A 26359-nucleotide genomic window follows, 5' to 3' on the forward strand; every position below is an offset into this window, starting at 1 on the left:
CCAGAAGTCATTTTAATACACTTTACAGTATAATCCAACTATAACAGGGTCTCATTTTTTCATACAATTTTGTGGAACTGAACCCATTTGAAAACTTTTGTAATATAATAAGCATTATTATTACAGATATTCTGGTATGTATATCTGATCCCAGTTGATTTATAGGTATACAGTTCAGTTAGGATAGTTGTAAAATAATTCACACGTTTTCAAAAATTAAGCAAACCATTATTAGACCCCCACAATTAATAGGTTAAAACATATTCTTAGGGACCATTCACAGAATGAGCTGTATTCTGTCTTTGATATTGTTACGTATTTTTTCTCTTTATTTACTTTCATATATATGAAAAAAAAAATGTATCTATACTAGAGGTTGGATATTATATTGTATAAAATATAAATACATGTCATGTGATCATACTAATGACATATGCACAACTGACAATAAAAAAATAAAATAAAATAAAATATTTGCATTTCCACACATATGATCAGAAGATGATCTTTAGTGATGCAGGATCATGTGATGTGACTATTTAAATAATGTTCTATTTTTTTTTTCCTGGTTAAAGTACAGTGTCATGATTTCAGTAATATTAATAAATAAACATGCATTTCATTTCTTAATAAAGTTATTCGCCAAATAGGAATTGACAAAAGCTTTCTATTTTAGTGTAAAAAACAACAACAAAAAAGAAAAAATAGAAAATTTGCATTGCAATTATGTTGCATATTTTGAATGTTGTCCAATTGCCTGAGGGATTTTATAAAAAAAGATAAAGCAAACTTCACAAAAAAGATACAGCCATGAACAAATACATAAAATATATGTATATATCCATAAAAAAGTGATATATATATTAAGATCAGTTAGGTAAACAGTAATATTTTTCAGTGTTAGGCTTTGTCCACCCTCCTTTGATTCTTTCAAATCAGAAATCCTCCCTTGCCAAGAAAAATATTAAGCCCATTGTACCTATATAAAACTGTCCTTCTAACCAGAAATAAGCTCAAAACCATAAGAGGATGTGGTTCCTGCCTATACATACCGTACATAAAAAAAATAAAAAAAAAACATTTAATTTAAAGCCTTTGTTTTTATTATGTGTGAGTGTGTGTTTTAAAAGCATCTAACATACATTTAAAATACAATACATTTAAGGAAATATATTAGACAAAAAATAAATGTTTGATCTTTTATGTCTTAAATATATCAGTTTCATACCAAAAAGGAATAGTTCAACTAAAAATTAAAAGTGTGTAAAAGTCTGTGGAACACAACAGGCCCAACAACTTTTGTTGATAAAAAACAAAATACAGGCCTGTATTTTTAATTGAAGTGATGTTATAATAGCAATAACCTATGAATTATTCAATGATTCCACTCGACCGGTCTACAGGTCATGAGAAATAATTACGATGTTTGAAATGTGTATCTAATTCAAGTAAAATAATGAAATTATACATTTAATGTATTAATAAAAATAAAAATAAAAAATGCATTACTTAAATAATAATATGTGGGGGCCTTTTCTCTATCTACTAAACATTTTCCTTTCGAACAGAGGTTTTGAACAACTTAAGGTTGACTTTTAACCTGTTTTCACCCTTAAGTAAATTCCTAATTTGCAATTTTCTTTAAAAACCAGAAAAGATATGATCAGAATCTGAGGGAGAGGGAGGGTTATATCGAAAGTGTAGCATGATGCAATAGCTCTTTAATTCCAGAGTAACTTCCTGTTTCACGATTTTCTGTTTCAAATGACTACACTGAGTGAGAATTGATTGCCTACTCTAAATCTAAAAATAAACAGCATAATCACAGAAGGACTTTATGTTTGATAAGAGCCAAATTTTCCTTGATATCAGACATTTAGCATACAGCCTGTAGCTATAGAGATGTCTTCCTTCCAACCCTGTGCTTACAGTAAATTATTGTTGCGTTTCCATCTCCCACACGACTATGCCGTACAGGTCTGTCTTTCCAGTCTCTTATCTCCAACAGCTTACATGACACCTCTACAGCTCTGCTGTTTCCTTGTCACAGATTTCCTGTGGTTTAATTAAAGCAGTCTCAGCTTTGAAAAAGATCCCCTTTCCTCCTCACAGATCTGGTGTTTTTCTAAGTACCGCTAAGACGGTCTGTCTGTCTCTCGTCTCGAATGTGTGTGAGTGCTGTGTGAGCCTACCCCTCCGCTGTGCCCTCTGTTCAGTCAGTCGTTGCTTCTCGGATTAATTAACCTTGAACGATACAATATGTCATACAGAGGAAATAGTTAAAGAGTTTAATGATTATTTTGTAAACATAGGCAATAATTTAGCAAAGAAAATTGTACCCATTCCAAATAATGGAATGGAAATTGGGGTTACATATGAAAGTCCAAATTCATTCTTCTTAAACCCAACCAATAAAGATGAAATATTGAAAATAGTGAAAGACTGCAAGAATAAAAAGTCAATTGATAATGATGGGTTCGATATGTTTATGGTTAAAAATATTATTGAAAATGTTATTTATCCATTTACATATATTTGTAATCAATCCTTTAAAACGGGTATATTCCCAAACCAAATGAAAGTATCAAAAGTTCTCCCATTTTATAAAGGTGGCGACAAACATTTGTTTTGTAATTATCGACCTATTTCTCTGTTGTCACAATTTTCAAAAATACTAGAGAAATTATTTGTTAAAAGATTAGATAGCTATGTTGAAGTGAACAATATAATGAATGAATATCAGTTTGGTTTCAGAGCTCATAGGTCAACAACAATGGCAGTTGTTAAAATGGTAGAAAATATATCACAATCAGTAGATAAAAAATTACATACAATCGGAGTTTTTTTAGATTTACAGAAAGCTTTTGATACCATCGATCACAGAATATTATTATATAAACTGGAAAAATATGGATTTAGGGGAAATGTATATTCTTGGTTAGAAAATTATTTAACAGATCGTTTTCAATATGTTTATTTAAATGGAGCAGCCTCCTGCTTTCAGAGAATTAATTGTGGCGTTCCGCAAGGCTCCGTTTTGGGCCCCAAGTTATTTTTGTTATATATAAATGATATTTGTAAAGTATCGGATATTTTTAATTTTATTCTCTTCGCGGATGATACAACAATTTATTGTTCTGGCCCAAATCTTATAGAGCTTGTGTTGGTGGTAGAGAAAGAATTATATAAATTAAAGAATTGGTTTGATTTGAACAAATTATCACTAAATTTAGATAAAACGAAATTTATGGTATTTAGTAATAAAGAGATAAATAATCAGATTAGGATCACTATTAATGAAAATGAATTAGAAAGAGTAAATCATATAAAATTTCTTGGAGTAATTATTGATTGTAAAATGACATGGAAACCGCATATTTTAAACGTTCAAAAGAAAGTATCAAAAACGATTGCAATTTTGTATAAGTTGCGATGTATTTTGAACAAAAATGCACTACATTTACTTTATAGTTCACTTGTCACACCATACCTAACGTATGGTATTGAAATATGGGGAAATACATATAAAACTAGAACCAATTTAATTTTCCTATTACAAAAGAAGGTTATCAGATTAATTAATTATGCACCTTACAATTCACCAAGTAATTCACTGTTTCTTCAATCAAAAATTTTGAAGTTTTATGACTTAGTTGATTTGTACACGGCAAAGTTTATTTACCAAGTTAAACATAATAAAATTCCTAAATGCTTGCAAATATTATTTACCCAGCGAGAAAGTAATTATAATCTCAGAGGACTATGTATATTTAATCAACCACAAGTACATTCTACATTAAGAGAACACTGTTTATCAAATAAAGGAGTTAAATTATGGAATAGTTGCTGTAATGAGTTAAAACAAGCCATGTCTATTTTTCAGTTTAAAAATATTTACAAGAGAATAACAATGGAAAAATATTCAACAGAATGAAAATTAATTAAAGCGGCTTGCTTTTGGTGTGGTGGACACTGGTCCACTAATGTGTTAATGTTAATGTTATGAACAGATGTTGTCATTAATGTGTTGCATTTATGATTTTAAAGTTAAGGGCAGGCACAATAAGCTTTAGCTTCTGCCTGCACCAGGTCATTGTGTTTATGTTTTGAATGATTGGATTGAATGATCTGTAAATGACCAAACCGAAATAAATAAATAAAACTAGGCAGACTTTATTAGAGACTCCGGCAGCATTTTAAAATCGTCTAAGTTAGTTCTGTACAGCTGGTAAAAATACAAGCTATATACGAGTCTACAGAGCTCCATAAAATCATCTGCATATTTCCACACAGTTCCTTCACAACGTTCTGTACTTGCTGAATTATAAACCTTCTGTCAAGTTAGAATCTTTTGCACAGAACTGATCCTTTTTTCTTCTTCTTTTTCTAAAATCATTGCAGAAATGAGAAAAATAGAAAAGTTCTGTGGATTTCACCTGGGCCTGCTGATTAGTTTCATAAATAATTTCATAGTATTACAAAAGTACAATAGAAAGAAAATGGCTAACATGGAATATGTGGCTGTAGAATTCCACACAAAGTGCCACAGAATACCAAAAAGTTCAAAACATCCTCTGCACTTAGTATATTTGAAGTGTTTGGTTCCAAAATGCAATAAATCCATTTTTATTAATTTGAGTAAAAATGTGTTTTCTTTCCAAAGAAAGTGACAAGATGAAAACCACTATTTTCTGTTTTCAAACTTCCACAACGCGTCTTTAGGTTATAACAACATTAAAAATGTAAATTCAGCTTTTGATTTTCAAAGATGTATTATAAAATTATATTTTTTTCCCCAAAATGCAATAAATCTATGATACTTCAATGAATCATTATGAAAGTTATTTTTCATATTGAAACTAATGAAATACACAACATACTGTAGTAAGTTGATACACATATGACAGCCTCTGAACTTGTCATTACTAATTATATTAGATCATAATCAATACTTATATCCAGGCACTGGACTAAAAATACAATCATCGCTTCCAAAATGAATTAAACAGGTCATCTTGTTTATACTATGAATTAATTACAGCAATAAAATAAAATTTTATCATGAAGAACATGAACAGTTGACTAGTGCTATGTGCTGTATTAACAAAAACATAAATGGCATTAATAAAAATACTAACACTGACAAACTATGCAATATATTGCGTTCATAACCGAATGCGATTCATCTAATGAATGCGATATAGCGTAGCTTGTCAGTGATCTACAGCTCTGTGGATGGAGAATTAACGGTACTATTAATCACAGAACTGGCTTTACTGACAAGATGCGGCTGACAATCACATGCGATTTATCATGCAGCCCTTTTTTGTTGATAAAAAAAGTACAAAGTAGATGAGTAAAACTAAGATCCAGAGTCCTGTTACTGTTTACAGTGCGTGGAATGGTGCGCTGTGATTGGTTGAGTGGATATATCGCATTCTGCAAAAAATGGAGACTGGTGTTTGTCGCAGTTTGGAAATAAAAGGGAGAAAACGTTATGTAATAACTCAGCAAATATCGCATTTTGCGTAAAATTTAAAATTTGTTTTTCAGTACTGACCAGAAACATTACTGATTTTGGCGGAAATTATTATTTTTTTCGTTTTGTAAGTCTTCATTTGTTTTTTTAATGTAATATATATCTTTTTTTTCAGTTACCAATAACTATGTTGTACTGGCACTATCGTACATTTCACTATATTCAAACCCATTTCCTTTACAGTCAGAACAGAAAATGTGAATGGTGCAGTATGGGCCTAGTCATTTCCATAAGAAATCCTGACAGACACATTAAGACCATTATAAACTCTACCTAGGCTCATTGAAAAATGTATCTGTGGTTAAAAAATTACTTTGCTTCTTGCAAGTTTTGCAACACTTTCAATGTGAAACATTCATTGAGAGGTGCTAAAAACATATTCAGTTTTATCTGAAACAGATAAACAACATTTTATTGTGTGGGTTATTGTACATATCACAGCAGTTCCATCATGAAATGTCTGGTGAATGGCACTTAAAGGTAAACACTCTTGCTGTTTTATATACAGTATGTTCAGAAGGCTGCTTTGCAGAGCACTCTGTTGCAGTGTTTTCACTTATTATAAGCACTTTGGGCTTGTTGTTTAGGCTTGGCTCATAAAGTGACCAAGTTTATGGAATTATTTAGGTGGAAATTAAAGAATTATTAAATTTGGGTCTTATTTTCAATTTAAAGTATTTTGATTTATTTCAGTTTATTATGAGCTTGTTCTCATTAGCTATTTTTTCAACAATCTGGCAACAATTATGAATCAAGACTCGGAAACAATCAAATTTAGTTGCAGTGTGTACATGTCCTTAGACCTCTTTTATTGTGACTCATGTTTTAAGGGACTCATTGCCATGCTCTACCAGGTGACATACTAAGCAAGTTTACTATAAAAAGCCATAGATATGGAGCTAGTTATGTGATGCGCCAACATTTATTAGTTTACAAGTCATGCATTATGGTTCTTTTTTTTTTTTTTTAAGGAATTAAAGTTGTTGGTGTTTTACTGCAACTAGTGTTCATTTAAACTTTTTGGAAGATTTGCAAAAATGTAGAGATCTTTTAAGATAACCCTATTAACAAACTACATTTAGAAAGCATGTCCTGTAAACCATATGGCTGCATGCCATATAAAACATTTTTAACACAAATAAGATTTTTTGGGATAACAATACTGCATCAGGTGTGCATTTTTATAAGCTTTGTGATCAGCAAAGATGAAGCTTCTCTGCATTTCTCCCACAGACAGCAGCAGGTGCTCGACAACAACCCTCCAGACTGCTGCAATAATCTACACTACTTCAAACAGGATGCCACCCACCATTCGGAGAATTTGGGAGCACTGTTCTTCCCTAGGGGCTATAACAGAATGGATGGGCCTTCATTAGCTGATGCAGCCCTTTACAGTGATAATAGCGAGTTTACACGCTAAGACCAGAGATTCAGCTGTGTCTGCTTGTATTTGGGGGGAGTTGAAGTCTGTGAATTTGTTCAGAGCCACATGGAGACAGAATGCGGGCAGGTCTCTTTTTGATGTTTCATGCCGTTTTTATCGCTCCCTAACTCACTGCCTATTCAAAGCAGCACGGCAGCCAGATGTTTATCCAAGAGATACATGTGATAGTGTCTTCCCATAATGCCCTCTTAGTGATGCCTGCAAAGACAAGCATCAGCTTCCCTATTGTTGATACTTAGGTTTAACCCTAAGTTTTAAATTTGGCATGCATATCATAGACAATTTAATAAGTGGATAAAAATCCCATAGGCTTAAAATGAAGGATGGACTCAGGCAAAACCTAGACACCATAATACCATGCATAGAATATCATAGGGTGGGCTCTTTTGACAGCAAATTACCAAGCAATCATGCTATAAACCACATAAAACATGTTTCCACCCAGAACACTCACATCATGTGACCAAACACACATTACTACCAGTCAAAGGTTTGGAATAATTATGCATTCATTTGATAAAAAATACAGTAAAAACTCTAATACTTCATAATACAGTTTGTTCATGTGATGATAAAACTTAATTTTTAGCAGTCATTACTCCAGACTTCAGTGTCACATGATCCTTAAGAGATCGTTTAAATTTTATTATAATCATTCTCTAATATTTAGTGCTTAAGAAACATCTATCATTCAGACACTACCATTGAACTGTCTGGGGTAAGAACAATAAAATAACAATAATAATAATAATAAAAAAAATAATAATACAAATAAATAAATAAATATAAAAATAACAGAATAAATTAATAAAGAAATTATTACTTTTAATCAGCAAGTAAAAATTATACTATATATGAATAATGCCACAAAAAAAGTATTAAAATGCTGTTTAGCAAACACTATTTTCAACATTCTTAATAATAAGAACCATTATTTATAACTGAGCACAAAATCAGCATATTATGATCTCAGAATGATCATGTGACATTGAAGACTAGAGTAATATTAAAAATTCAGTTTTACTAACACAGGAATAAATTACATTGTAAAATAAAGCAGAAAACAGTTGTAATAATATTTCACAATATTACTGTTTTATTTACTGTTAAAAACAAATTTAAAAAAAAAAGGCAGTGTACATAGATACAGACTATGTAGACTAGTGTTTTACACTGGATGTAAAACAACACTGGTTTATAAGGTTTAATAACTAAAAATATGGGTACCTGACTATATATCATAATTGCATTATCACAAGCAAGCACTACATGGGACTAAAGCAAAGCCTTTTACAGGGCAAGTGTGTGTAATGGGTGTGCACTGGGTTCAGTGGTCTGACTTGGGTTATCAGGTCCAAAATGTTTAATTAAGTGTATTTACTGTCATGCAAACATGTAAAAATACAACAAAGCAAATGAAACAACATCAACAAAGATGCTGGATTAAGACGAACCTAGAAATAATAAATTCCTTATGTTTTACCTGGCTTTAATACTGTAGTAATCATTAAAGACAGAAATAGCCAATACTTATGAAAGTGACCATTAAAACATAAAAAAGCATACAGACAGGTGTGGATAATGCATCTAGATCTCTGTAATGACACAAAAGCATCCTAAATTTTAAAAGTATGATCACCTGGCACTTAACTTTTACTTTACTGTGATGGCAGGCGACCAAACCGTTGACACATTTCTATGATTTTGCAACCACAAACGCCCACTTGCGACACACACCAGATGTGTAAAAGTTGAATCAGCAAAAACTCTGTTCCTTCCCTGTATGTACGGCATAAGATTTTGGCACATCACCCAAGGTTGGACCGAGCTAACACCTTTCTTCGTACTACAACACATGAGAAAAATAATTAAATTATCTGCAGAAAATTGTGCAATAATAAATCGATAAAAGCAATAACTAAATAATAGTTCACTGAAATATAACATTTCTGTTGTAATTTTTTCACCCTCATCAATTTGTATGCCTTTGTGTGTGTTTCATGAAATGAAAGATTTTATATTTAGCAAAATATCCTAGCTGCTCTTTTCCATAACAATAGCATCCACTGGGCTGTCGAGCTTCAAAAATGACTAAATAGACCACAGAAGTCCATATGATTTTGTGTTGGTGTTCCATGGAAAAAGTTAGAAACAGCTTCATTAAGCTAACAATATGCAACTTTAGTGCATATCCTGGCAAGTTTCAAATCTTCCAGCTTTTTTCACAGTGAGGGAAGAAAAGATTTCAGAGAGACTTCATCTGCCAAAATCTTTACTCAAGCCAACAGACTGCTCAGATCCATTGTCTTTCCAACCAATTTGACTCTTGTTTGTGAACTTCTCCTCTGACATTTTATTTTGATCCTCAGGCCCAGCCCAACCTATAATTTGGCCTCTTAAACAGCAGCCTGATTGTTTGTCGGAGCGATGGGCTTAGCTGCTCTTTTCAGTGCTTCATCGCCTGTTGCATTAAAGATCTTCAAACCAGCAATTATCTTTCTTTTTTTTCCCCGCTTGTTTTTTTTATTTATTTTTTATTTTTTACCCATCACACTCTGAATAAAAGTGATGCTAATGTCAGGGGTATCTCAGCTAAACATGAAGCAGTGGCATTCTCGAAGGTTCACAGTCTTCTGATGGGTTTTTGCATAGATTTTGATAGCTTTAATGCTATAAAAAGGCACAGGTGAACATTATGAATGTCAAGAGAAAGAAAATGCAAGTCATTATTGACGCACATTGGGCCAAAGATTGCATACATTAAAGTGAGTGAGCTTTACATCTTCTGAAGAAAATAAAAGTTAAACAATCCCATGCAAAAAATCTCGCAAAGGTTTGTGGGTTTTTTCTTAAATGTTTCTTCACAGTTGCTTGGATGATTTCTCCTAATTGCTATGATATTACTGACATTACACACACACACACACACACACACACACACGTTTGTTTTTGTGAAAAGTGGGGACATCCCAAAGCGTAATGGTTTTTATACTGTACAAAATGTATATTCTATGGCCCTACACCTAACCCTCACAGGAACCTTTTTTTTTTACTTATAATTCTGTATGATTTATAAGCGTTTTGAAAAATGGGGACATGGGTTATGTCCTCATAAGTCACCCTCTCCTTTTAATACCTGTGTACACATATATATAAAACATAAATAGATAAAATATTAATGTATACTACATCCCTGGCTGTATATAGCGCTGCAAAACGTAGACAGATCTAATGAATCTGAGTTGAGAGATCAAACAAGCCTCAGAGATCTAGTAGAGAGGTGTTTGGCAGTTTATTTCCCCTCTAACAGATGTTTGCTGTGGCGCAGCATTGGTTTCTGATGGCTCGAGCAATGGTGGGGAAACAGTTTCAGGAGGAACCTGCAATTACTTCAAAGCTCTTATGATTCGTTGGGCCTGAGTCAGTGTTTACTGTTGGAGTGCTCAATCCTCCTGAAAATTACGACTACTGGCATTGGCATGAAATGCTCAACAGTCACGCACAAAACAGGGAGTGTCTCAAACATGCACAGTGTGCCATATATAAGACTCCGCTTTGATCACACAGGTGCACGGTGTAATGTCAAGATATTTTCTTTTTCTTGTTTTTCTTTCTCTGTGACTAGTCGTAAACAATATTATTTGGCAGCTATACTGCATTATTTGGCATCTTGAAAGAAAAGCATAAAACGCAGAATTGATTGGGACGTTGATCAAGTAAACATCTGGATATGATTTCCGAGTTCCCACAAGCCATTAAAGGTATAACAGGTTTTACCTTATACTTTTTATTTAAACCGACCCTCACTAAGATAATGTGGAATGAAAACATGATTTTGATTGGCTGAAAGATTTTCTGAATGTTTTACACAATAGCAACAAGACGTAATTCGCTTAATTTAGCCAGTTCTTTTCTTTGCAAATAATTAACTGAAACATACTGGTATACATTTTTGTAGACATGGGAAGAAAGTACACAAGGCTGATGGAGAGACTGCATTTGGAGCAGCTCGACTGTTGGGCAGTTAATTATAATGTGAATGTCGTCTTAATGAAGGGTATTACAGTCATAGTCGTTGATGTCATACCACAATCTCCTCCATAACACTCTTGTCAGATCCATTTGTCCATGTTTATACAGCAATAGAAGGCGTGAACATTTCTTTTTTTTTTTGATCAAGCTAGTGAGTGAGCGAGTTAGTGGACATGGAGTGCCAAGGAGATTATGAGTGTTCTCGCGGAGGTATGGCATTGCAGTTCTGTCATCACATGACTCAACATGCTGTGTTGGGCAAACAGTTCTCCAAAAACATTGCAGCCGCACTAGAGAAAACTCACCCTTTATCAAAGGAAGACAAGAAAGTCCTACGCATGCTTTCTCAAAGCAAAGAGGAACTTTCCAAAACATTCTCTGCTTATGTGTCGCTCAATTCTCTGATTCCAAATAATGCATAATCCCAGGAACCGTCAGTAAATGGCAATATTTTTTAACAACATCATCTCGACAGAAGTGAAGTTCTTGACATGACCTCTTCAGGCAGTCTGACATATCTCGACAGCGGTGCTAATACATGAGAGAATAGGAACTCTACATGCAGCACAGAACAGATAAACAAACACGCAGCCAAAAGCTTGGTGCTGCTGCTGGCATAAAGCTGAATGGTGGGTGTAGGCCGATGTTAAAAGGGGCTTTGTGTCACTCTGTTCTCTCCTAATCTGAGCTTTGCTGGAGCGGGGAGAGCCGGTCGGGGGTGGTGTTTCGGAGGAAACGTCAGGTGCTCAGATTGATACGCCTCTGAAGAGCTGAGTGATCACTAACAGGATGTGGGCACTCGTGTTTCATGAGTCTCAGAAATTGTGAGAAAAAAGACTAAGAAAATAAACAAGTGCAAATAAATGTCTAAATGTGTCTAAACAGTTTCAGCAATTATTTTGTCTGCACCGGCAGTGAAAATGCTGTGTGGCATCATACAAACATGGATTTGATAATTAAATATGCAGCTATAAACTAATGAGGTTTGACTGGGGTTGTGGCTTCTGAGTGACAAAGAAATAGAAACCAATTATGGCAGACCAAAAACACATGGAAGAGATAGCTCTTAATGTTTTTTGCTTTATACACTGGTGTAGGAATTTGTCAGTGTTTGATTCAAATGGCACTATGCGTCATTAATACGCTACGGAGTGTAGCTTGCATTCTTCATTATCTCTCACAAGATCCAAGAGTTTAATGTAAAAAGATCTAGTCAATGAACCTGTCCTGGATCAAAAGGCCAACTGAAACCAGTTTGGCAGGCTGGCTAAACTGCAAACATACTATGCTATGACATGAAACATCCGTTCTAGATATTGCACATAACAGTGTTATATCAAATACTGAAATTTTTTACAATAAACTGCAATGCCCCCAATAATCAGCAAAAACTTTGACATACAGACTGATTAGGAAAACAATTTACTATAGACACACTTCATTATTTGGCTTAGTTTAATTCATCTTTTTTTGAGGATGAGATCATGACATGCAAACTGTCAATGTTGGCATTGGGTTAGAATCTACCAAGTGACACATGAATTTGAGCCAAAATGCTGTACTGAAGCAGAGTTTGATTGGATGCCCAGTTTTTGACAACAACCAAAGATATGGAAATCCTTTTCTCACAGAATAACACTTCCAGTAATCTAACAGAAGAATGGCGCTGTATTTGATTAATAAATTGTACAAGTATTTTACAATTGTAATTTTTAAAGATGTGCAATAAAAAGCTTCTTTTTTATTTTTATGTAATAATTTTAACACCTAGCTAAAGATGTTAGCTAGCAATCTAACCATACCAAACCTAAAAAACTAGTTTTTACCTTTAAAACATATTATGACTGACAATATATAAATTGTGTAATTAATACTTTTGTCCTACGTATATCAGTCAGTATCTCAAGAAAACTACATCCACACCAACGGAAAAACTAAATTCCTTGGTGCTCCACCTTAGATTTTAAAACCACACATTTAGTTCTCAAGGTTTTAATGTCTGTGCCACACCTGAATAAATCCAATGTCGGCCTAAATGTTAATTTTGTACAACGCCCTTAATTCGGACAATAACCTTTGGAATAAACTTGAATTTCCAGACTGCACTGTCATACACATTTTCCACTTTAGATACAATATGATCCTATCATATATGACGAATATGATAGGACAGTGTAAACAAATACAACATTTTCTATTTAGGAAGCAATGCCTAACAATAAATGTCTAAATAAACTAAAATCAGGTAGGGAAAGGAAGAAAAAAAAAAAAGAGTGACACAAAATGTGATCAAAATGAGTGACAGCCAATATCAAAAACTTCACACACAGGTTTATTTTTAAATTCCAATCTGTAAGGTCCACAAGGATCACATATTAAAAATACAGAGAACAATCTTTGTAATTTCTGCTTATGACAGAGTATGTGACGTCAACCATTGCCAATGTCAAGAAAATTCATGGTCTAATTTATTGTGCGTTTAATGCAGCAGAGGGTTTCTATGGCACTGACGTTAAAACAGATTCATTAAACCTCAAGTCTTCAATCATGCTTCTTTCTTTCTGTTTCACACCCACTCTCCATTTCTCTTTGTTATGGTCAATGCATATCCCGGTTTAAAATCAAACCATGCCCTGGGCTGTTGAACAAGAGTGCATGACAATGTTTATTAAATTCTACCCTCTGGAGCTTGATCTTGTATGCCATTCAAGAGAAAAACAAATCACAGAGGGGGAAAAAAATTCCCTCTGACATTTTTTTATTTGCTTTAATTGAAATAATAATCAAGATTTTGATAGGCACAGACAGCCTTGAAATTAATTATTGCATAAGAGTTTGATAATGATGAGGCTACATTTCTTCAGATTTTTCATCGTTTCATTTTTAAAGGGAAACCACAATACACTTTATATTCAAAATGTTTGTCAGACACGTCTTAAGATCTCATTTAAGGACTGAATGAAAGAATGGGAATAAGGGATTAGGGAATAAGGGAAGAGAATATTAAAATGAGGGCGTCTCCAGAATAAATGAGGCTGGGGAATGGAGGAGCAGAGAAAGGCACAGACCTCAGGGCCAGCTTCACCCTGGACGCACCCTGGCAACTGCCTCCACTGATGCTAAGAGCACACTTAAATCAAGAAGGAAAAGTACTCAGAAAATAATTAGAGTAAAACTAATTGGCCAACTATTAAAGTTGAAGTGGCATGAGGAAGGGCAGGGAGGCTTATGTATATAATGTGGCCATCAGAAGGTACAGAGACTGTGGATGTACTGGAAAAAAGCAGCAGATTTACAGGGAGTATTCGGCACAGAAATGAAACAATGTAATAATATATAAGCAGGGTGACAAAGCAAGGATGCCATGCTAATAAAGGTGATCCGCAGTACACACCCACTGTAGCAGCTCAGTGTTCTCATTGTAGGGAGGTTCAGTTACTTAAGTGTTATCTAATTTACAAAGAACCAACCCAAACATAGATTTTAGAATATGAACTGCTTAATATTATGTTTTCAGTAAGATTTACTAAATATGTGTGCCTGCCATTGTGCATTTAACTTGAATGACGCCGCATTATTAAATTACTGATTTGCTTTATTCTACTTTGAAATTGTGCTGACAAACATGTTTATACTGCGTTATTTTCAATGTAACAAGTTTAATGATTTTATCGTCATGATTAAATTACAAATTGGGTAATCATTTTGCCACTATGTGGGTTGTTTACAGTTTAAAGAGACATTACTATTTTCAATTAGTGAAAATGATTCCATTATCACGGTCATATCTCATCAAAAGAAGTTACTCCCAAACATTAGCATGGTGCAATCGGTCATGAGACACACAAGAGTTTCACAACCAAAGTAACCGCCAGTTTTTGAATTTGTGCACAGACTGCACTTTATGGTGGATGTTCCTCTCACAATTAAATCATTTTGCCTCAAAAGACTTGAAATATTAATACTTTTTAAATAAATTGTGACTGTAGTTGTACATGCCAATTATATCCTGTGTTTTATTATTGACAAATGGTTGAATAAGGGGTAGGGGTTGGGTTACATGTTTAAAAAGGTGTAAATAGTCTAATGTAAGTAAACCTTATGTTTTACTCTGTTCTTTGCATAAAGATATTGCATGGCTTCAGAAGACTCGGAATGCAAGACGACTTCGTAATACATTTATACTGCTATTTGGGCAGTTTTTGCAATAAATACCTTTGACTTTATCTACTTTTATTTGCCTGTTGCATGTTTTATATTGCTGAGAAGCTGGTCGGTTTAGGATATGGGTGAGGTTAGGTACTCCAAAATATCTGTGAAAGTATAGAGTTAATGCAGGAGTTCTATTTTAACAAATGCATGAAAAGAATTAAATGCATCTTGATCTGATGCATATGACATACAACTCAAAGCAACAGAGTACCCTTCACACTGAAAAAATGCTAAATTTCAATCACTGTCAATTTGTCACTTTGAGTTGGGAGTTTGAATGAGTTGCAAAAAAACACTTAAAGGGGTCATATGACGTTGCTAAAAAGAACATTATTTGGTGTATTTGGTGTAATGCAATGTGTTTATACAGTTTAAGGTTCAAAAAACACATTATTTTCCATATACTGTACATTATAGTTTCACCTCTAGGTCCCGCCTTTTTAAAAAGCATTGATTTTTACAAAGCTCATCATTCTGAAAAGTGAGGTGTACGCTGATTGGCCAGCTATCCATTGCATTGTGATTGGCTGAATACCTCAAGTATGTGACGGAAATGTTGTGCCCCTTTCCATACTGTCACGCTGTGTGTCCCGACTCGACAAGAAAAAACCTGTATAAAAACCTATTACAAACGAGGCATTTGTTGCATCCAGTGGGGACATGATTATTGATTATAATGTCTTATAATTTATTTTCATGTGTTGCGTTGCATATCACGCCACGTAAACATAAAACCATGTCTGCATTTGTGATCGGAGAAATCCTCACGTTTGAATTATCAGTGGCAAATTCTAAAATATGAAAAAGTACTTACAGGCTTTGAGTCAGAAGCATCAGACTGTCCTTGCAAAGGCAGAATTGCCCCACTTTATAGAAACAGACACTGGCATTGTAGGCTACTCTCACAGTAAACAGTCCCGGTCACGACAGTGTGAATAAAAGTTAAACCTTCTTTCTTTGCGTGAACATTTGGGTGGTATTATGCAAATCTTCCCACATCATGACATAGACGTGGGGGCATGTTAGAATGAGCCGTTTTAGGTAGGAGTGGTTGACTCAACTTTTATAAAGAATATCTCTTTGGATTTGAGACTTTAGTTTTTGCAACTTTACAGATCTTCTTTATGGACCAAGAGCTTGTAACACTCCAAAGAGAGGTACACAGGGAAAAAAATGTGTAGGTTTACAGAAAAGCTAAAAGGTGTAAATAAGTGTGACTGACCAAATTGACTGATCCCTCCCCCACCCCCCAGCTCAGATGCTGTATCAGATATTATGTTTTGCATGTGAATAACAAGAGTGCTTTTTTGTTTCACTTCTGACATGAACAAACCTGTCATCTGTGATTTATTTTGCTTTTGCATTTTATTTCTTGTGTGAATAGGCCTGTCTTCAGTGATTCGTTTTGCTTTTCATTTCACTCTCAGAGTGAATACGCCTGGAAGCATTGCTTTTGAACCTTATTTTAAAATAAATGTGTTTACAATGTAAGCATAACATAAATACTTGTAATTACAAGATTTGTTGTCCTGTGTTGCTTGTTGTGCATTCCAATAAGTGCCCCTTGGAGATTTTAAAACCATGATAGAAAGAGGCCTCCAGGTTTAGCTCTCACTTTCATTCTTTCCATTTCATATTTAATTAAAACAATCACTAATTCCACTATAGTGACTTTACTCCCCAGCAACAGATTGGCCCTTTAACAGCAGCCAAAAAGCAACATGTAGACCTGGCATGTGACTCTCCAGAGTTGTCTAAAATAATAAACGGCAGTGGCAGTGGATCCCTGAGGGCCAACGGTGCAATCCTCCAACTCACCCGGTGCACAGGGAGACAGGTCTCGGCTAGCAGTCCGTATGGCTCCAGTGGAGTGAGACTGATCAGGCTTGTCACGAACACAGAGCCTCCGCTTGCTTCACCGATGGCTGCACAAACTAGGACAGCTGACATTTAGAGCTGAATGGGTACCATGCTGAACCGAGCAACAAAAGAGCAGTGAACAGTGCTCAGTCCAAATCTACTAGATTTAACTGATGCCATTTTTTGTACTAAATGAACTGTTTAGCATCAGTTTTTAAACATTAATTATTTTAGTAAGGGTTAGGGCTTCTACTTTAAAGCGTTACTTCACCCAAACATTCAAATTAGGTAATTAATGACTTACCCTCATGTCGTTCCAAAACTGTAAGACATCCGATGCTTCAGCAAATTCTAACTGACCCTCTGATGTCACATGGACTACTTTGATGATGTTTTTATTACCTTTCTTCACATGGACAGTATACTGTACATACATTTTCAATGGAGGGACAGAAAGCTCTCGGACTAAATCTAAAATGTCTTAAACTGTGTTCCGAAGAGGAACGGAGGTCTTACGGGTTTGGAACGACGTGATGGTGAGTCAGGGTCAACTAACCCTTTAAGCTCCCACAGTCAATCCAAAAGTAGAAAGACAAAACAGCAATTGCTATTTTTTTTTTGTTCCTTAACAGGAAATAAACTACTGATGCTTGATAGGATTGCTACACTACACCATTGCCACTGTCCTCTATTTCTCTCCAGCAGTGCAGAGTGCTCTCCTGACAAGCCCTCGATGCCCTGAGGGACACAAGAGGATTTTGGAAGGTAACCATGTCCAGACTACTAAGATAAAACCAGCAAGATGGCACACTCCAGGCAACTATCATGGCACACAACACCACTCCTACCGATGCCTACATAGCCTCGGTCTGCTAGCAGAGGTCAAAGGCAATCATGGAGGGTGGAGGGACGTCACTGGAGATTTGATGAAGATTTAAACAGTCAAAATGTTATCTTCCAGCATCTTGTTAGAGAAGTGACAAGAAGGCAGTGCTGTTTGCTCACTTTTAAACATATCATGAATTCATGTAAGGGAAGGTATTGGACAGGAAGAGAATTTTGTGATCCCCACACCAGAAATTTTGACCTGGTGATAACTTAATTCTGTATTTAGCAATTACACTGTCCTTTCTCTATTGGCAACAAGTGTCAACAAGAGGCAGCGATATTATATATAATTAAATACATTCTATTTTTAGCTTAGGATAGTACTGTCAAGCAAATGTCAATGACCACATTTACATTACACTAAGGCCCATTTAACGATTAAGCCAAGCATGTCCCACTCCTGGAGGGGCAATGTCCTGCACTGTTTAGCTGTAACCAGCCCCCACACTTTTGCCAGGAAGATTCCAGTAATCCTGAAGACCATTATTAGCTGTTTCAGGTGTGTTTAATTATGAGTGGAGCTAAACTCTGCAATATATTTGCCATCACTTACATTTTGTATTAAAAACTCAGTTTTTAAAGTTTTTTTTTCAACTATTTAACATTAAAAAAAGTTGAGATAAGCAAGTAAAATAGAAATTTCGATCAATTTGTTTGACCAAATTAATATTTAAAGTTGGAAAAACTAACAACTTTAAGTTTTTTATTAGTATTGCCTGACAAAGGCTGATGAGCATGCGCAGTTCAATCACTTTTTTATATATGCCATTTTAATTTATCCCGCTTCATTCTGGTGTTGTTCTATAAATAATATTTACCATAAGACTTGAATTACGTTTATTCAAAATATGTGCTTTTGTACACCATATTACCTTTCATTTTAGAGTTGCCTCAGGTGGTGCCTGTTTAACGTTGGTCTGTTATTGTTATCACTATGGTAAGTGGTGGTTATTTGTGTATTAATTTAAGACATTTGTTGTTGTTGTTTTTATGTGTAACGTTATCAGTTTACGAGATTATTTGAATTACATTTTGTTCACAATATGCGCTTCTGTACACCAGTATAGGTGGAGGCAAGTTAATGATAGTCATTTCAATTTTCCTGCTTCGTCTTCGAGTTGCCCGAGAAGGATCGAGTTGCCTCGGGTCAGACGAGCACCAGATTTGGTTTTAGTTGTTTTTGACACTGCAGTCGCTCTGACAGGTCATGTTCTATGCAGAATATGATAATAATTTACAAGAGCATCTGAATGGTATTTGTTCACAATATGTGCTTCTGTACAACTGCTTAGGTGGCTCCAAGTTGGTCAGTTCAACTTCTCCTGCTTCGTCTTCAAGCTGTCTTAAGCCATTAGTGGCATTTTTTCCTGTTATAACTTAGGTAAGCACTGTTTCATGACCTAAGCTAATATTAGTCTGTTTCTCTCTTATTCTGAGGTCACCGTAGCCACCAGATCCAGTCTGTATCCAGATCAGAGGGTCACTGCAGTCACCCGGATTCAGTACGTATCCAGACCAGATGGTGGATCAGCACCTAGAAAGGACCTCTACTGCCCTGAAAGACAGCGGAGACCAGGACAACTAGAGCCCCAGATACAGATCCCCTGTAAAGACCTTGTCTCAGAGGAGCACCAGGACAAGACCACAGGAGACAGACGATTCTTCTGCACAATCTGACTTTGCTGCAGCCTGGAATTGAACTGCTGGTTTCATCTGGTCAGAGGAGAACTGCCTGTGAGCCTGTTTTTTCCCAAGGTTTTTTTCTCCATTCTGTGACCGATGGAGTTTCGGTTCCTTGCCGCTGTCGCCTCTGGCTTGCTTAGTTGGGGTGACTTCATCTACAGTGATATCGTTGACTTGATTGCAAATAAATGAACAGACACTATTTACACTAAACAGATATGACATCACTTAATTCAATGATGAACTGCCTTTAAAGGTAAAATTTATAAGATATTTGCAGTAAAATATCCAAAAACCACTAGGCTAGTGTTATATATTTTCTCCAGCTGATTACTAACAATATCTCTAATGTTTTCAACTACTTGTAAATCATGAGAAAATTACCATTATAAACAGTGACATGGGGTCAATGACGTTATCCCTTTGTTACTGCCTTTACTGATGTAGAAACCACATGACAACAGTGTTATTGACAAATGCGGAAGTTGTGTCTAGCGTCCAGCAAAACACTAGCTTGCTTCAAGCAGTTCCTTATTTACTTCTTCTTGCACGTTTTATGGTGGATTGTTACTTATTTATGGAACATAATTACTGTTTACCGTTTGCCGCTGGTTCTGTCGACAAGGACAGCTCCCGTAAACGTAGAAAGAGATGCCGATCTCGCTTGTGTTTTAATCGACAGGTGAATTGTATGCTATAACAACAAGATTATTATTATGTGGCATACATGCCAAACGCGGGGCATCGTGTCTCTAGACTTGCGCAAGGAGTGTCTGATCCATAGTCTAATCGCTTCTTTGCAATGACTTTGTACGTAATCTACTCGCGCAAATCGTTGAACTCGCGTTTGAAAATTATGACATCAAACACAACATTTACAAAACTTTATTTTGTAGAAGACAACCAATCCCATCATTCCACGCTCCTCCTTAGCGTCATCAAACCACGTGTTATTTTTTTGGTAGTGCGCCCTATCATGGCAGGTCCTTCAAACTGTACCTTAAACTGTCATTTTGTATTATTGACACACTGTTTTCCTAATGAATGTTGTTCAGCTGCTTTGACGCAATGTATTTTGTTTAAAATGCTACATAAATAAAGGTGACTTGACTTATGTATATTAAGTAAAATGATTTAGATTAGGATTAAGGATATAGAGTTTTCTTTATTAGCTTATAATATGTTCATTTTGTACAGTTGTTGTTGGTCCCTATGAAATTTGAATAAGATAATTTAAGTTATTAAGTGTATAAAAAAAAACCTGTCCTGCCTCTACACAGATTGCATCTGCTCCTTTAAAACCACTGGTTGAAGTCTCACCTTTCAAGATCACATAAATCTTCACTTAACTTCATTTAATTGTGAATTGTGTAATTTGTAAAACACCTGACTACTCAAAACATATTAGGAAACATTTTTAAAAAATCATGAAACTGTAAGGTGCCCTTTTAGCCAGTGTTTTTAAAACAAATGTGATTTCGTCATTCAGTGGTCACAGGAGTCAAAAACATTGCAGATTTTCCATTACAGACTTTAGAGAAAATATCGTTATTCAAAATGCAGAACCAAAAGACAGTGAGCCACAAACTGCCCAGTTATTTCCTGGAGACAGCCATCCTCATGAAACTGACCGGTATCCTCTTGAAGGGGAACATAGTTCTATGCTTTATCGGGATGTTTAGATTACATTCTGTGGATTATCTAACACTTGAAAGGAAATTGGCCTCTTTGTTGCTATGCACGCACTTTTACCGCCATTGCAATGAATTTTATATTGCTTGTGATATGAAGGACAGATATAAAAAACTTTATCTAATACATTTTTGACTGGACCTGTTGTTATTGTTGCACATTATTTTGGACTTGAATTTTGTATTAGTTTTTGCTTGATGCTTTCCCCATTTATTCATTTATATAGAAGTTTTTACTTTTGCAACTCAATTGCAAATTAATATATGATGTTGGTTAAACATGCACAAAAGTTTGTACAACTAATTGACCTTTTAATTGAGTAAACTCAAAAAAGCTGTTGCCTTAACCCTCTCAGGCTCAAATTAAGTTTTAGTAACTTAGTAAATTTAGTAACCTTTAGTAAAGTTTTTAGTACTGCAGATTCATAAAATATGTATCTGGAGTAATAAGGTTTTTAGTTACTTTACTGTTGCAAATCTGCAACACCTGCCTTGAGAGGGTTAAAATTTTAAGGTGGCTCGACGTATTAATTTTTTTTTTTTTTTACAGTGCAGGAGCAGTAATGGACACCAGTGGGTAAAGCCTTAATGCCAAAAAAAAGTTCTCATTTTGGCTCAAGTGTCTCAGACAGCTTTACCTTCTGGAACTCATTCTGTCTTGTCGTAGCAATTACCTTGGTTTGGACATCCATAAATGAATATACTGTTAGGGTTGCTGTGCAATAGTATACTGTTTGTGAACATTCCAAAGCTGCTCATGAGCAATGGGAGTGATTTGTGTATGTGTATTTAACTATGTGCTGCGAGCTATCCTTTCAGAAACACAACTAAGACACAACAATAATGTCAGTGAAAAAATAAAAGATTTCTGATGGCAAACAAGCACATCCACCTATGAAATAATCTTCTTAGACCAACGGACGTTTGAATGTGTCCAAATGACGTCACACTTGTTTGTTCTGTGATTTCACTTGAAGTGTATAATTCTTTATCAGACATTAAGCATTTACACGTGCATACATGTCTCATCTTTAACAAACCCCAGTTGACCTAATCAGTTGACACTTACTTCAAAATAATACTTTGAACTTGAACTTTTCTGGCTACTTTTCAGTGCCAACAAGACAAACTTGGGTGCTAATTTACAGAGCTTTTTCTTTGTACAGAGGCAGACATTCCATTGGATTTCACAAGCACCTCTTACAGAGCTAAATCTGGTCGCCAGTTTTTCAGTGGAAAATGGTCAGAGCTTGAAGCCATCTATGGCAAATCACAACAAACACTGTTGAACTAAAAAAAAACATCTCAGTAGAAGACAGGCAGCTTAAATCAACGCACTGAGGATGAAGTAAAACGGAGGACCTTAAATCATAATAAAAGTTATCAAGGTCTTGATATATCAAGCTTCATGACAAATTGGCTGGGAATAATGACCCCACAGTGATGACCTTACAGACAGCCGCTGACCTGTGACTAAAGTGAGTTTCAGTGGAATATGGTCTACTGGGAGTGAACTGTACATGTCTATGTATGAGTCTAGTGTACAGTACTGCTGAGGTACACAACACTGAGACAGTGATGCTGATGATGGCTGCTATTTTCCGTATGTTTACCATCATTTCAGCTCTCTTGGGGAGGACAAACATGGCTCAGGCTGGAAAAGGCCATAGAGCAAGGGCCTCCCGAGGCCCTACACCCTCTCACGCACACATGGACACAAACATACACACGGTACTTCAGGAGAGATGGGCAAACAGAAAAAAAAAGAAAAAACGTAGGGAAGGCAAGACACAGGGTGACTGGAAGGGGAGGCGAAAGAGAGAGGGCCTGCAGACACAACACAGCTCAGAGTTGATTGGGAGTGACAGGCTGCTGATTAGTCAACTCGCAGCCTACACACACGCACAAACAAGAGCAGAGAAACGAACGTTTGCACGAGAGAGACCTACACTTACATGCACTTTTACATGTAACATTTTGTGGAGACATTTTCATGCACTGATAAACAGATAAACATCCTTTCACCAAACAAATCAAAGAAATGGGGGTTTATGAGCTTCCCTAAAGTGTGTATTAAAGGATGGATCTTACCTTGAGGAGATAGACGGGAATGTTGCTAAAATCCACAGGGAGTTTGAGAAGGAATCGAGCAGAAAACTCCCCGGTCTAGAAAAAAATAAAAAGAAAAAAGCACATGAAGAGCATCAATTAGTGAACACACACACACAGACACACTCTGTAATTTTCCTCACACAGTAACCTAATTGTTAATGGGATAATTATGTCATTATTTCTCATCCTCAAGTTATACCACTTGACTTTATTTATGCCATGGAACACAATAGTTCAGCAATTCTGAAGAATTGCCCTGATCACTTTTTTCCATCAAATTAAAAAAGCAGCATTAAAAAGACCCATAGCATATGTCTGAATGTTAGCGTGTATTGGCCAGCAATGTGTCCATACTGTGGCCCGAGATGCTGGGATTGGCTCCAGCATCTGTGCAATCCCACACAAGACAAACGGTTGGGAAAATGGATGGAAGACATATATTAGATTTTTCCTAGTCCTCTGGGCCCAGTTGTTTAAAAGTTATCTGATCAAATTGCAGTTGTTCAAAAAATAATATCAGATCACATAATCCAGTCCAGTCTTGGTTTTGATGTGGATCAACTCTTCACTATGTGGGTTTTTAGTAAAACTGGGATTCCTTTGTTTCAAACAATCTGAATTATGCTGATCCCATCAGAAGGGTGGAATTCAAGAACATCTGGATCAGGGTGATCCAATCTATTATTGCTACCAAAACCTGGCACAAAAGTAAAATTGATTGCCTGATCCTGGATCCAAGTGTTTTCCAAACCTGGATATTCTAATTCAGATTCAAACTTTTTATCAACTGGGAGTCTTAACTGGGGTAAAATGTGTTTAGGCCATTATTCATTGATAACCTTCAGCTGATGAAAGCAACTAATGTGTCAGTAAGTGAGAAGAACAAAATTAATTCAATATGTGAAATAATCATTTGCATCAGTCTTGTGAACTGGGCCAACGAATAGTTAAAAAAGATCTGAGTCGCATAATGTAGAGCAGCTTTATAGCTAAATCTTTTATTTAATTCAATTTAAATTAGTTTAATTTTGCAACATCTGTTACTGAACTGAATTGAATAACCCTTTAACTACATTAAGCTAACTAATGACATACTGACCTTCTGTAGAGCTGCTTACAGCTGAACTGAACTTCCTAATTTATCAACTTTTCACTATTATTGAACTGAACTGAATCAACACTGAGCTGAATTCTTCTGGAGAGCTGCTTTATAACTGAACTGAGTATGTTTTCATATTCGCAATTAGTGATCTGCATTTATCCCATCCTAAGTGCACACACGAAGTAGTTAGGGATGTCAATGATTAATCGATGATCGATTAATTGTGAATAAGAGATGCAATTGATTAAAGCTATCATGGTCAATTAATCTATTAATTTTGAGCTGAGTGAAGCTCATGCGCAAAACACGTGCGAGCGGCTGTGAGTGATGCTGATGGTATATAAATGCATCATCATTAATTAATTCATGTAAAAAATTAAGCTTTTAATGTGATTTAAACTTTAAAAGTACATTAAAATAGAAACAACACAAAGTTCTTTAACATAAAAAAAGCAGTAGAAATGTAGAAATATACCCAGATAATTGTTTCATATTGGGCTCTGCACTTTGCAGGACTGCAGGACAGATCGGCATCCGAAAGCATGGTCACGATGTTACATTTTCAGGCTAACCAATTATTCCTCTAATAAATAAAGCTAATACCACACTTGTCATAATCAGAGTTTATAATTTGTAAATAAATAATTGCTGGATTCAAAACAGCAATTAGAAGGCGCTGTGACCGACACAGACGATACGCTTTCCCGGAGCATTGAATGATGTCACTAAATGGTGACGCCAAAATAAGAACATTGTTCACAAGTTTCTGGATGCACCAAGGTTTTCAAGCTCTGGGACAAAATGGAATACTATAGCCTATGTAAGTAATGGGCCTTGATTGTAAAATACAATCAACCAAACGTATACTTAGCAAACCCATGAACAATCCCCATAACGTTAGTTTTTGGTTTCCGTTTGGTTATTTTTCTGGGAACCAAATACTAATGTTAGAGAAACTTTATTTTTTGGTTATTTTTTCACAACCATAAAATAACGTTCCCAGAATGTTGTATGGTGGTTATTTTTATAATAACCTAAAAGTAACTTATAGAAAACGTTCCCTAATAGTTATTTTTTTTGCAACCACAAAATAACATTCCAAGAACTTTTTTTTTTTTAAATAACCTAAAAGTAACTTATACAGAACGTTCCCTAATGGAAATTTTTAGGTTATTTTTTGTAACCATAAAATAACTTATACAGAACGTTCCCTTATGGTCATTCTCAGATTATGTTATACCCCTATAAATCTTTCCAATTAAAATGTTGCAGATGTTAATGTGTAATGACCTATACAGAGCCCTAAAATTTAATGCAGCATTTATTCAAATACAGAAATTTGATCGATCAAAACTAGAGCTGAAACAACGAATCGATTTAATCGATTAAAATCGATTATTAAAATAGTTGTCAACTAATTTAGTAATCGATTCGTCGCTAAATAAATTTTATTTGCCATAAGCGGCTCATTTCGTGCATATTTCAAATCTGCGGTGACCAAAGTGTGGCAGTAATGAGCCACCGGAGGTTTTACTCAGCCAGTACAGCAGGTGAAGTAGCGAATAGCCAATAGCTGGCCTCGTTTTATGTCACGTGCTTCCCGAACAGCGTCTCTGCAGCATTCAGCGGGAAGTGGGAGTACTTTACTTTGAGCCTTTAAAATGAAGAGTAACCTGTAAACTCTGCACTACTGAACTGTTTAAGGGGCCGTTCACATATCGTGTCTTTTGCGTGCTCAAGTTCGTTATTTCCTATGTAGGCGCGCAGTATGCACGCTCATAATGGAAGCGACGCGG

The 26359-nt window shown here is 35.4% G+C and overlaps 1 protein-coding gene across 1 annotated transcript in view; it reads right to left on the minus strand.

Annotated features, from left to right (window-relative positions):
* LOC128031745 (BRISC and BRCA1-A complex member 2) overlaps positions 1–26359 on the minus strand; it is a 100158-nt gene that overhangs the window by 27303 nt on the left and 46496 nt on the right. The window contains exon 6 of the mRNA XM_052620121.1: positions 23441–23515. Coding sequence (XP_052476081.1) covers positions 23441–23515 — 75 coding nt within the window. The remainder of the gene's footprint in view (positions 1–23440; positions 23516–26359) is intronic.

The sequence above is a fragment of the Carassius gibelio genome, chromosome A17, assembly GCF_023724105.1.
Source record: "Carassius gibelio isolate Cgi1373 ecotype wild population from Czech Republic chromosome A17, carGib1.2-hapl.c, whole genome shotgun sequence".
Taxonomy (NCBI): domain Eukaryota; kingdom Metazoa; phylum Chordata; class Actinopteri; order Cypriniformes; family Cyprinidae; genus Carassius; species Carassius gibelio.